This window comes from Cornus florida, unplaced genomic scaffold (genome assembly GCF_030987335.1).
Source record: "Cornus florida cultivar Cherokee Brave unplaced genomic scaffold, ASM3098733v1 CherokeeBrave_3.0.0_Hap2_Chr09, whole genome shotgun sequence".
NCBI lineage: Eukaryota > Viridiplantae > Streptophyta > Magnoliopsida > Cornales > Cornaceae > Cornus > Cornus florida.
The window spans coordinates 62,879,057-62,892,730 of record NW_026775579.1 but is presented as its reverse complement, the minus strand read 5'-3'; the positions used below and the strand labels follow the sequence as shown (position 1 = coordinate 62,892,730).

The window sequence follows — 13,674 nt, the reverse complement described above, 5'->3', positions numbered from 1 at the left end:
CACTTGGCTCACGACTGTCTTGGAGTCTATCATTTTGAAGTCCAGAAATCGTCCAACCACGAATTTCTTCAATCCAGCATCCTCTGTTTTATACTTTTTGTCTAACGACTCCCAAAGCTCTTTAGCAGTATTTATTGGACTGTACACATTATATAAGGTGTTGTCAAATCCATTGATGATGTAGTTCTTGCATAGGAAGTCTCCATGCTTCCATGTATCAACAGCTCCAAGCTTGGTAATGTCTGTATCACCCTTATCTAACACTGGAGCAGTCTCAGTCAGATACTTACTTAGATTCAGAGTTGTAAGGTAGAACATCATTTTCTGTTGCCACCTTTCAAACTCTGTCCCGTTGAATTTTTCGGGCTTCTCCCCATGACTGACGGGAACATTAGGCACGGTAATACTCGTACTTGCCATTTGTCTGTTATATATTGATATACAGACCATGAGTCAAATTATAATAATTATAACAAGAATAATAATTAAATAATTATTACTATAGTATAAACGTATCTGTCTTAAGATTGTTAATAAAATAATGTATCATATACTATAGTATAATTTATTTAAATATTATTTGTAAATATAATATTTGTTATAATAATCTATATATATATTTATATAGTTTAATATCAAGAAAATAAAACTATAAAAGAACCTGATAAAGTCGAGGCTAGAATTCAATTCTATAGCCTTAAGACAGATACGCCCCGCTACGGTGCTAACGGACTCTTCGGCGTCTATCTCCCAGGATACAACGACTTTTCTTCCTTTGGTAGCAGCACTTCAAACCAATGGAATAGGCGAACCGGCTCGGTGTAGTACTCTCTGTTGAACTCAGACCCGGAGACCAGGATTGAACCCTAACTCGGAGACCAAGATTGAACCGAAACTTGGAAACCAAGGTTCGAACCCAATCCAAACCAGTTTAGGTTGAACCCAAACCAGTGGCTGAACCGAACAAAGAAAAATTAGAAGAAGAAATTCAGAAGAAGAGAAGAAGATTTCTGAATTGGTGTGAATTGAAATGAACCCAATGATGGGTATTTATAGGCTTGTTGGTGCCTATTCTGAATCGGTGCACCCATAGTCCGAATGGGTGCAACCATTGTTGACCAATCAAAATTAAAAATCTGTTGGTGGTTTTTAATTTGTAAAGGGTGCAACTCTTGGTTCAAAATTAAAACTGAATCCTTTTAATTCTGATCCAGCCCAGCCCTTTAATTTCGTCCAGTCTAGCAAACAAATAATCCAACTCGGCCATTAATTCAGCCCAGTAAACAGGCCCATTTTGATAAGTCCAGCAACAAAATAAAATTACAACCACACAGGCCCATCCCAACTTTGGGTAAAAAGTTAAACCCATTTCACAATCAAGCCCCGCCCGGCCCTAGCCCAGACCGGACCGGGTCGGGTCGGGCGGGCGGCGCGCGCGTGTGGTAGTTGGTTCGGATCCAGGCTAGCTTAGGTCCTCCCCTCTTAAAAACTTAGGTGCCCGTGGGCCCAAACCCAAATCCCATACTAGACATATATATACTCAAGGTTGCTTTGCTACTTTTTCGATGTGGGACAAGCATTTCCCACTTTATTCACACCCATTTAGGCTTTATAAATCACTTACTTTGGAGCCAATTTCTCATTCACCCGGAAACGGATTTGAGAAAATAAATATACCACGTTCATCTCCTCGCAGAGAGGAATGCGCTCGTCAATAGATTCGCAAAAATTCTTAGCGGAATCTTTTTAAAAATCCTTCCAAAGTTTGTGTTTTCTAATGCCGTTTCCAACAATCGCCCACATGAATGAAAATTTACGCAGATTACAAAAGGAGAAGATACAGACACTATAGAGAGTACTATTGGAAAGTTACTGCATCGGGATAGGTAGCTTTTGGCCTTGAACCTTCCCTAGTGTATTACAATCGGATTTACTGGCTAACCAGTGAACATTATGTCTTGAACTGTTCTGCCGTTGATGTAAACCAAGACAATAGCAAACACACAATTCCTTCCCACACAAATTCGGTTCTCACGGTTGTGTTCATATGGCCCTGAACAACGCCTGGTATTTCATGAGCGCTCCAGAAAACTTAGCCTTAGAAGTTCTCATAGAAGCGGCCCCACTTCACACTCATATAGGTGACTTCTTATTAAGAGTATCCTACCATACCCCACTTGAATTTTCAAGGTATAAGAGTCATTAAAAGCATAGCTTATCCTACTCATCGCTGTAGGTAACACTGTCTCATCATAGAAATGGGTAGAAGATTGAATCTTCCTAGTGCTTCTGGTGAGCCATTCAGAATTTCTGTTGTCGCTTTGAACCTAGATCTTGGGATCTCTAGTCAACTAGGTTGGGTTTCCATTAAGATGACTCGTTAGCTTTCGGCTTTAATCCCATTCCCCTCGATGAACTATATACTTGCTCTCTTGTCAAACCTTTTGTAAACGGATCCGCTAAATTATCTTTTGACCTGATATAATCTATTGAGATTATCCCACTTGAGAGCAATTGTTTAACGGTATTATGTCGTCGACGTATATGTCGAGACTTACCGTTGTACATATTACTTTGTGCCCTTCCAATTACTGATTGACTATCACAATGTATACATATAGCGGGCACCGGTTTAGGCCAATTTGGAATATTTTCTAAGAAATTACGAAGCCACTCAGCTTCTTCACCTGCTTTATCCAAAGCAATAAATTCAGATTCCATAGTGGATCTGGCAATACAAGTTTGTTTTGAAGATTTCCAAGATATGGCACCTCCTCCAATAGTAAAGATGTAGCCACTTGTGGATTTAGAATCCTTTGTATCTGATATCCAATTAGCATCACTGTATCCTTCAAGTACTGCTGGATATCTAGAATAATGTAATCCATAACTTATAGTATATTTTAAATACCTTAGAACCCTAATTATTTCTGTCCAATGGTTCTTTCCTGGATTACTAGTATATCTACTCAATTTATTAACTGAGTATGCTATGTCTGGTCGTGTGCAATTCGTCCAATACATTAAGCTTCCTATAATGCGAGAAAACTCAAGTTGTGATATGCTAGGACCAGTATTTTTCGATAAATAAAGATTTACATTAACAGGAGTCTTTACAAGACTACTATCCCCTTTATTAAACTTTTCTAATATTATCTCAATATAGTGAGATTGAGATAATACTAGACCATCTGATGTTCTAGAAATCTTAATTCCTAGTATGACATCAGCTATGCCTAAATCTTTCATATCAAAATTTTTGGTCAACATCTTTTTAGTAGTTTTCATTATAACATCATTACTACCCATTATTAGCATATCATCCACATATAGGCACACAATGACATATCCATTTTTAGTGTTTTTCACATCACACATTTATCACCCTCATTAATTTTAAAACCATTTGACAACATCACTTTGTCAAATTTTTCATGCCATTGTTTAGGTGCTTGTTTTAATCCATATAAGGATTTTACAAGTTTGCACACCTTCTTTTCTTTTCCTGGAACTATAAACCCTTCAGGTTGTTCCATATAGATTTCCTCCTATAATTCACCATTTAAGAAGGCAATCTTAACATCCATTTGATGTATTTCTAAGTTTTGCAGTGCTGCAATAGCTAGTAACAGTCTAATGGATGTTATTCTTGTGACTGGTGAATATGTATCAAAATAATCCAAGCCTTCTTTTTGCCTATATCCCTTAGTAACAAGTCGGGCTTTATATTTTTCAATTGAACCATCAGGCTTCATCTTCCTCTTGAAAATCCACTTATACCCTAAAGGTTTTGTACCAGGAGGAAGATCCACCAGCTCCCAAGTATGATTTTGCATGATGGATTCAATTTCACTATTTATGGCTTCTTTCCATAAATTAGCTTCAGGAGAAGACATAGCTTCCTTGTAGCTTTGTGGCTCATTCTCCAATATATATGTCAGAAAGTCAGGACCGAATGACTTAGACGTTCTAGCTCTTTTGCTATGTCTAGGTTCTTCCTCATTTTCATCATCTATAGACTCTTGGTCTATATTCTCTTGTGTATTGCTATTAGCAGTATCATAATTTCTTTTAAGAGGATTTTTGCATGGAAATATATCCTCAAAGAAATAAGCATTCCTTGACTCAATAATTGTATTGACATGGATATCAGGAATGTCTGATTTATGCACAAGAAAACGATATGCACTACTATTCTGTGCATAGCCTATGAAAATACCATCAAATGTTTTTGGTTCTATCTTAACTTTCTTAGGAGTAGGAACCGCAACCTTAGCTAAACACCCCCACACTTTTAAGAATTTATAGGAAGGTTTTTGACCTTTCTATAATTCATAAGGTGTCACATTTGATTTCTTTTGAGGTACCTTGTTGAAAACATAATTAGCAGAGAGCAAAGCTTCCCTCCACAAATTCTGGGTTAAACCAGAACTTATCAACATAGCATTCATCATTTCTTTTAAGGTACGGTTTTTGCGTTCAGCAACACCGTTCTGTTGAGGTGAATAAGGAGCGGTAGTTTGGTGAATAGTACCATGTTCTGAACAAATGTCAGCGAATGGTATTTCGTATTCACCACCTCTATCACTTCTAAACATCTTTATCTTTTTTCCAAGTTGATTCTCAACCTCATTCTTGTAATGTTTAAACATTTCCAAGGCTTCATCTTTACTTCTTAACAAGTATACATAACAATATCTTGTGCAGTCATCAATAAAAGTATCGAAATACTTTTTCCCACCTCTGTTGGCACAGATTTAAAGTCACAGATATCACTGTGAATTAATGCTAGAGGTTCAGTACTTCGCTCTATGGAGTGAAATGAGGTTCTAGTCAATTTTGCTTCTACACATGTTTGGCATTTTTGATTTAAATCAATATTAAATTTAGGTATAGATTCCATGTTAATTAATCTACGAATAGTATCATAATTAACATGTCCTAACCTACCATGCCATACATCAGATGAGTCAATAATATAAGCAGAAGAAGCACTAGCTTTATTATTATCATTAATAGCTTTGGGTACAACAGTCATTACATTGAACTTAAATAGTCAATTACTTAGATACCCTTCGCCCACATACACCCCATTCTTATTCAGCACAAACTTATCAGATACAAAGACCAGCTTGAACCCATTCTTGCTTAGTAGTGACCCAGAGACCAAGTTCTTCCTGATGTCTGGTACATGCAGCACATTATTAAGAGTGAGCTCTTTCCCTGAGGTCATTAGTAGCTTGATCTTTCCTTTTCCTTCAACCTTTGCAGTAGAAGAATTCCCCATGTAGAGTTGTTCTTCATTATTTATAGTTTCATAGGTAGTGAACATCCTCTTTTCAGAGCAAACATGACGAGTAGCTCCTGTGTCCACCCACCATTCTCTGTTGTTGCTTACCAGGTTGATTTCAGAAACCACAGCTGAAAGATTTAACTCTGATACATCAGCTGTCAACTTATCTTCTTCAGCTATGTGCACCTCAGTGGTCTTCTTCTTGGGGTTATGATGTGTTTTGCGGCTACGACAATCTTTAGCTCGGTGTCCTAGCTTGCCGCATATGAAACACTTCCCAGTGAACTTCTTGTAGTTTCCTTGGCTAGGACCTTCTCCAGAGTGCTTCCTCTTCTTATTTTTCTGTCCTGCTTCCACTACATTTGCCTTTGACACCATTGAAGAATTTCCGGCTCTCTTTTCAGATGTACGGTTATCTTCTTCAATTCTCAGCCTGACAATTAAGTCTTCGAGCCCCATTTCCTTGCGCTTATGCTTCAAGTAATTTTTGAAATCTTTCCAAGTAGGTGGCAGCTTTTCAATGATTGAAGCTACTTGAAAGGATTCACTCAATGTCATCTTCTCAGCATGTATCTCATGTAGGATCAGCTGGAGCTCCTGCACTTGGCTCACGACTGTCTTGGAGTCTATCATTTTGAAGTCCAGAAATCGTCCAACCACGAATTTCTTCAATCCAGCATCCTCTGTTTTATACTTTTTGTCTAACGACTCCCAAAGCTCTTTAGCAGTATTTATTGGACTGTACACATTACATAAGGTGTTGTCCAATCCATTGAGGATGTAGTTCTTGCATAGGAAGTCTCCATGCTTCCATGTATCAACAGCTCCAAGCTTGGTAATGTCTGTATCACCCTCATCTAACACTGGAGCAGTCTCAGTCAGATACTTGCTTAGATTTAGAGTTGTAAGGTAGAACATCATTTTCTGTTGCCACCTTTTAAACTCTGTCCCGTTGAATTTTTCGGGCTTCTCCCCATGACTGACGGGAACATTAGGCACGGTAATACTCGTACTTGCCATTTGTCTATTATATATTGATATACTGACCACGAGTCAAATTATAATAATTATAACAAGAATAATAATTAAATAATTATTACTATAGTATAAACGTATCTGTCTTAAGATTGTTGATAAAATAATGTATCATATACTATAGTATAATTTATTTATATATTATTTGTAAATATAATATTTATTATAATAATCTATATATATATTTAAATAGTTTAATATCAAGAAAATAAAACTATAAAAGAACCTGATAAAGTCGAGGCTAGAATTTAATTCTATAGCCTTAAGAGAGATACGCCCCGCTACGGTGCTAACGGACTCTTCGGCGTCTATCTCCCAGGATACAACGACTTTTCTTCCTTTGTTAGCAGCACTTCAAACCAATGGAATAGGCGAACCGGCTCGGTGTAGTACTCTCTGTTGAACTCAGACTCGGAGACCAGGATTGAACCCTAACTCGGAGACCAAGATTGAACCGAAACTTGGAAACCAAGGTTCAAACCCAATCCAAACCAGTTTAGGTTAAACCCAAACCAGTGGCTGAACCGAACAAAGAAGAATTAGAAGAAGAAATTCAGAAGAAGAGAAGAAGATTTCTGAATTGGTGTGAATTGAAATGAACCCAATGATGGGTATTTATAGGCTTGTTGGTGCCTATTCTGAATGGGTGCACCCATAGTCCGAATGGGTGCAACCATTGTTGACTAATCAAAATTAAAAATCTGTTGGTGGTTTTTAATTTGTAAAGGGTGCAACTCTTGGTTCAAAATTAAAACTGAATCCTTTTAATTCTGATCCAGCCCAACCCTTTAATTTCGTCCAGTCCAGCAAGCAAATAATCCAACTCGGCCATTAATTCAGCCCAGTAAACAGGCCCATTTTGATAAGTCCAGTAACAAAATAAAATTACAACCACACAGGCCCATCCCAACTTTGGGTAAAAAGTTAAACCCATTTCACAATCAAGCCCCGCCCTAGCCCGGACCGGACCGGGCGGGCGGTAGTTGGTTCGGATTCAGGCTAGCCTAGGTCCTCCCCCTCTTAAAAACTTGGGTGCCCTTGGTCCCAAACCCAAATCCCATACTAGACATATATATACTCAAGGTTGCTTTGCTACTTTTTCGATGTGGGACAAGCATTTCCCACTTTATTCACACCCATTTAGGCTTTATAAATCATTTACTTTGGAGCCAATTTCTCATTCACCCGGAAACGGATTTGAGAAAATAAATATACCACGTTCATCTCCTCGCAGAGAGGAACGCGCTCGTCAATAGATTCGCAAAAATTCTTAGCGGAATCTTTTTAAAAATCCTTCCAAAGTTTGCGTTTTTTAATGCTGTTTCCAACAGTTGCTAAGATCATGGAAAAGATGTTGGAACTGCCATGCAATTCCTCGAATCCAGAACACTTCGCGTCACGCCCATTTCCCTTGTCAAGCCTGAACCAAATGCTATTTCATCAACTTCTAATTTTTGTGGCCTGAAGTTTTTTTTTTTCAATCACCTATGTATCATTTCTCTTATACATATTTCCTTAATGCTTTAAATGTATCTATATCTATATATATATTTATGTATATGGATTGAGGGTTGAGAGACAATGGCCTTGTGCCAAAAAAAAGGAGCAATAGATTGCAACCATAATTCATATTGCATGTCATCAGTCAATTGTGAAGTTTATCATATTGAAGTGCCCCGTAGGATTGCTAAAATTTAAATAAAATTTCATGGAGAAATTACATGTCACTGAGGAGCTCGAGTTTTTAACATTAAATATGCATACAAGGGCCAAAATCATACTAAAAGTCTAGAAGAAGCCTATGAATGGAATGCGCGTAGTAATGCGAAGTGTGTTTTTGAAAGAAAATTAAATAAATAAATAAAATAAAAAGAGACCCGATAAGAGTTGGATCTTGAACCCATGATCCATATTCGATATACAGTATAATCGGAGCGAGAAATATATAAACACGACACGTAGCTTTGTTCTCTCATTACTAAAATTGGGTTTCGACTTTCTCTGAGAGTGAGCGAGAGAGAGAAAGAGACAAACCAGTCGACGATGAAGAGAATATACTTCCCAAAAGGTACTCGTCTTCCTACTGCTACTATTATTCTCTCTCTAAACCCTACCCCATTATCAGATGTTCATAATATACTTTCATTTCACTCTCATTTTGCCACTTCAATTCGCAAATCACTTTCTGAGAAACCAAGAATTGGGTTTTCAAAGACTTATAATGTTAATCATAATAAGCTCAAAGATGCTCTAAATTCATTCAATCGGATGGTCCGAACGCGACCTCTGCCTTTTATTATTGAATTTAATCAGTTGCTAGGTTTTATTACCATAATGAAACATTACTCAATTGTTGTTTCTCTCTATAAAGAAATGCGTGTGTTGTGTATATCTATTGATGATTACACCATGACCATCGTAATCAACTGTTATTGCCACCTAAATCGAGTGGACTTTGGGTTTGCTACTTTAGGGGACCTATTCAAACGTGGTCATGTACCAAATGTGACTACATTCACCACTCTGATAAAAGGGCTTTTCTTAAAAGATAAATTTGCCGAGGCAATGGAGTTGTTTAACAAGCTGTTGAGGGGGAATGAGATTGAGCCTGATGAAATTATGTATGGAACAATGATAAATGGTCTTTGCAAAATAGGAAATACTAGCATGGCCATTGGGCTACTTAGGGCTATGGAGAAAACAAAGATTTTTAGGGCTAATTTAGTAATGTATAGCATCATAATCGATAGTCTTTGCAAGGACAAAATGGTAGATGATGCTTTGGTCCTTTTCTCCGAAATGATGGAGAAAGGCATTTTGCCCAATGTTACTACTCTTTCTGTCAGTCATGTCGTTTTAAGTTAGGTGTCTCTGTTCCACGTGTCGTTGTCTCGGGGATTCCTTTTGGTAAGTGACCTTGGGGTTGGCATTTCGATTCATTCGGAGAGGTGTCCCACAGTTCGTGGTTTTGCATTCCTTCATCTAATCTTGAGGCTTTTAGAGTTATCCTTTAGCACTTCATGATCAGTCCCATGATGTGACCTTATTTTCGGCCCTTGTTCAGTTCTCCTCAGGGTGTTCCTGATTTTGGGGATGAAATCTATTTAAGGAGAGTGGGTTATAATGACCCGGTCATTTTCATTCCCTTCCTTTTTTCATTTTTATGGATTTTCTTGTTCTAGTGAATTTTTTTTTCTTTCTTTTCCAAGTTCAAGTTTCTATTCCTTTGGGTTGTCTCGAGTACTCGGGAATAGTTCCCAAGACTCTTTGTTTTGGATTGATACCATCCTTGTGAGGACTGAGTCATTTTCACATTTTCCTTTTTCGACATCTTCCTTTTTCATCCTTTTCTCGTTTATCGATTTCCTTCGCTTAATGATAAGCGCTAAAAAGTGCGCATTTAAACCTCTTAATCTTGAATATTCTAGGACCTTTATCTATCTTATTTTCCTATTTTAGTACTAATTTATGTTTTTGTCTATTTTTAGGTGAATAAGGTTCAAATGGGCTAATTTTGGTCCATTAAGGCCTTTTTGGAGTCAAACTAAGTCTTGGTGAGAATTTGGAGTAAAAGGAGGCTAATGCTGAAAACTGCTAAGTTGGATCGATTGAAGCAAAGTTGGATCGATCGAACCCTAATCGATCACACCATACCTCTGATCAATCACATTATTGGTTAGATCAATTGAGCTGTTCACAGAAGTTATAAAAAAACAGATCTAAAGCTCATTTGAAAGCAACTTGGGGTATGTTTGAAAGGGGAGATCCTAGGGCCGAGTTCTCATATTTTTGGGCTCTAAAAGCCTTGTATATAAGAGGGATTGAACAATTTTTGTAAGGAGATTCATATTTTTACATTGTAAATTCTATATTGTTGTAGTTTCTCTCTCTAGAAAGTTAGAGATTAGGGTTAGAAGAAAAGAGGGAAGTGGAGGCACATCTCAAGAACACATCTCTAGATCCACGTACTCTCTATCTCTAAAGCTTCAAAAAAGAAGAAGAAGAAGAGGAAGAAGAAGATGGAGCCATGTTTGGAGCTTACCCTTGAGGGTTTCATGACCACATCCATCTCCTCCATGATTGGCTAAATCTACACTTAGGGGTTGGATGAGCCCTATGTCTTGTGTAATTTAAACCCTTTTATTTTTATTTTTGGGGATTTATATATATTGTTGTGATTAGTGGTTAGCCTTGTGAATGTTGATTCAATTCTACCTAGTGATTCTCTATTTTAATTACATGTTGTCTTATGTGTGATTATTTGGGAATTGATCTCTACACTAGATTCTCTATGTTTGTTGCATGTCTATGTGATTAATTAAGGATTTAGTGATGGCTAAGTATGGTTTTCATTGAATAGGTTTGTAAATTAATTTGATGGATTATGCTTACACTTGATGGGTTGTTCTACAATTTAATTCATGCTTGTAGGTAGATAGACAATCTATACTTGGTTTGATACTCCACACTTATTATTGCAAATTCTATGATTCTCTAAATTGATGTGTGCTCTCATTAGATACATTTGTTGACTAATTGATGAATTACGTCTTTGTCTTGGTGGGTTGTTCTACACTTAGTTTACTTGTTGGTTTGGTAGACAATTCACTCTTGCGTTAGATAGTTCACACTTTTACATGTAAATTATGTTTATGTTTGTGGCCACATCTTGATTGCAACAATGTATTCCCTATTAATGGAAAGCAAGTGGTTAATTACAGGAGCTTAGTGGTGATTCCAACACCCTAAGACCTCTCTTCATATCTCTTAAATCCCTATCTCTTACTAATTTACTTTAATTACATTTCAATTTAATTGTTTTCTAGAGTAATTAATCAACCAAACCCTCCTTTGCAATCTTTTGATACGCTAGAGTTGAAGTTAAATTCCAACACGTATAATCTCTGTGGACGATCCTTACTCGCTATACTTCATTAGTTGTAGCAGTGGTTTTTATAATTGTAAATTTGACTAGAAAGGTTTCCGAAACCACATTCATATTTTGACATTGCGAAGCGACCTCTCGCATTAAAAAGTCCGTTTTCTAAACACATAGGAAAGGGCTCGTCACGTAACCTCACTTTTTATGCTAGGATTTGATCCCAGCTTTGCATGCATCCATAAAATTTGATTTCTATGAAATGCGTACTTTTACTTTTTTGAAAAAAACATGCTACTTATTTACTTTTTCGTAAAGGGCATGGATGCATAATTTCTTTAAAAATATTCTTTCTTTTTGGGGTTTTTGTGTAATTAAATTTTGTAATTATTTTTCATATTAGGGACCATTTTACAATTTAATTTGCAAGATATTTGGAGGAAGGACCTTTTTTATAATTTTTTAAACGTGTGACAAGTGTCACATTCCTATTGGTCTACTTGTCATCATTCCATTGGTAACTTTTGAAAGTCTTAGATGATGACATGTGGAGGATGAAGATTCACCCACTTGTTGGTTTAGGATTGGTAAACTGGTTGGCTTAGATTGTTGACAAGTGTAAGGCTTAGATTAAGCCTTGGAAGGAGACTTTAGATGATGACAAGTGTAAGCACATGATGTGATCTTGTGAGAAGGCTTGGTTGGTTGACAAGTGGAGGGTGTGGATGAGTTATATGTTTATGAGAGGTAGTGTTAGTGCACATAGTGAGTGAAGAAATACACTATTTCTCTTTTATCTCTAACACTTTTCCTTTCTTCCTCACTTTCCCTTTATCCCACCATTGATGAACCTTGAAACCCTAGACCTACCACCATCATTTTGGACCCTTTCCCTTGACATTTATGATGAGCGTTGAATATTGTATATTCGAGCCCCTAAATACGCATATGTTAAGACCTAAAGTGATATATATATCATGTTTTATACTGATTTATGTTTATTTCATGTTTTTAGGTGTTTTCCCAAAGAAACAGTTACAACCGGGCTTTTATGATGAAAAGAATGATAATGAAGTTTACCGTGTCATTGTTGGTCATTCAAAGCAAGCAGAGAGCTTAAATGGTGAAGTTTGGAAGAAGTTATAATCCAATGCTCGAGCCCAAGTCTTGAGACTCGAGCCTTGCACCTTCAGGCTCGAGCCTGAATAAAGGGTTCTCGAGCTTGACCATAGGGTGCTCGAGCCTTGACCCTTAAGCTCGAGCACAAGGCGTCGGAATTTGAAGGAATTGATTTCCAAGCTCCCAGACCTCGTGCCATACCTCAGGGATCGAGCACTAACACCTAAAACTCTAGCCTACAGCCTCAAAGCTCGAGGCCAACACCTTGGGATCAAGCATCATGAAGAGAGGATCGAGCACCATCAATAAAAAGACGTTTCGGATAATTTTTGCTCCCAAAGCTCGAGCCTGAGCTTTAAGGCTCAAGCACGAATCAAAAGGATCGAGCACCAACACTTCAGGCTCTAGCATGGCTGAAAACTCTGAACCCGCTTTAATATTTTGGCCATAACTTTTGACTCGGAACTCCAAATTGAGCAAGCTCAACGGCTCTGGAAAGAAGACTTGAAGCCTGATGTTTAATAGCCATCTCCAAATTCGCACTCTAAATAGGTCAAAATTGCATTACAAAGTCGGAACAATTTGCTGGCAGGTGATGCTCGAGCCTGAACCCAAATGCTCGAGCCTGAACCTCAAAGCTTGAGCCTGGGACTCTAAAGCTCGAGCCTAAACGTCTTGGAAGTCGTAAATACATGCGAGAATTACCAAAAATCATATTTCTTTATTTCTTTTTGGGCCTAATTGTTACCAAAAGCCGTAAAACCAATCCAAAGGGGATCGGGACTTGTTCTCTACTATAAAAGAAGAGGAGAAGGCCACATAAAATCATCTCTCATCCGATCTCTCATATCTCTCTCTCACGGTGGCTTTTAAGGTTTTGAGGGGAAATCCCCAAGCGAGAAATGCAGACCTTGACGATGAAGACTACACCAACACAGATGATATCTAGCATCGTCATGAGTGGCGGGCATTGATGCAATCCGATCTGATTATTATGGGTTGATTGTTTATACTTTGGGAATTTAATAGTTTATATATTTTGATTACATGATTTTGAGCAATTACTCAATTGATGTTTTAATGAATTAATAGTTTTTGAATAGTTATTACCTTGTCTTAGATATAACTGCTCATAAATTATTCTCAACCCATTCTTATTGAACGGTATCTGGCGGAGCCCTACCGGACATAAGAATAGATATCATGTAATGGTGTTCAAACGTTTTTCTTGAATGAACTCTTTCATAATCTATACTTAGGGAAGACAAGTTATACTGCAACATTAGTTAGAAGTAGGTAGGTGGATAATTCGTGCCAACTTTTGATAGGTTATAGTTAGCTAAGTTTA

At 37.4% G+C, this 13,674-nt stretch overlaps 1 protein-coding gene across 1 annotated transcript; it reads left to right on the top strand.

Moving 5' to 3' along the window:
* Window positions 1-8,371: 8,371 nt before the first annotated feature.
* Window positions 8,372-9,193, top strand: LOC132272698 (pentatricopeptide repeat-containing protein At1g62914, mitochondrial-like). Its single transcript, XM_059773796.1, has one exon. The coding sequence runs from the start codon at window positions 8,372-8,374 to the stop codon at window positions 9,191-9,193; it is 822 nt and encodes a 273-aa protein (XP_059629779.1).
* The last annotated feature ends 4,481 nt before the right edge of the window (window positions 9,194-13,674 follow it).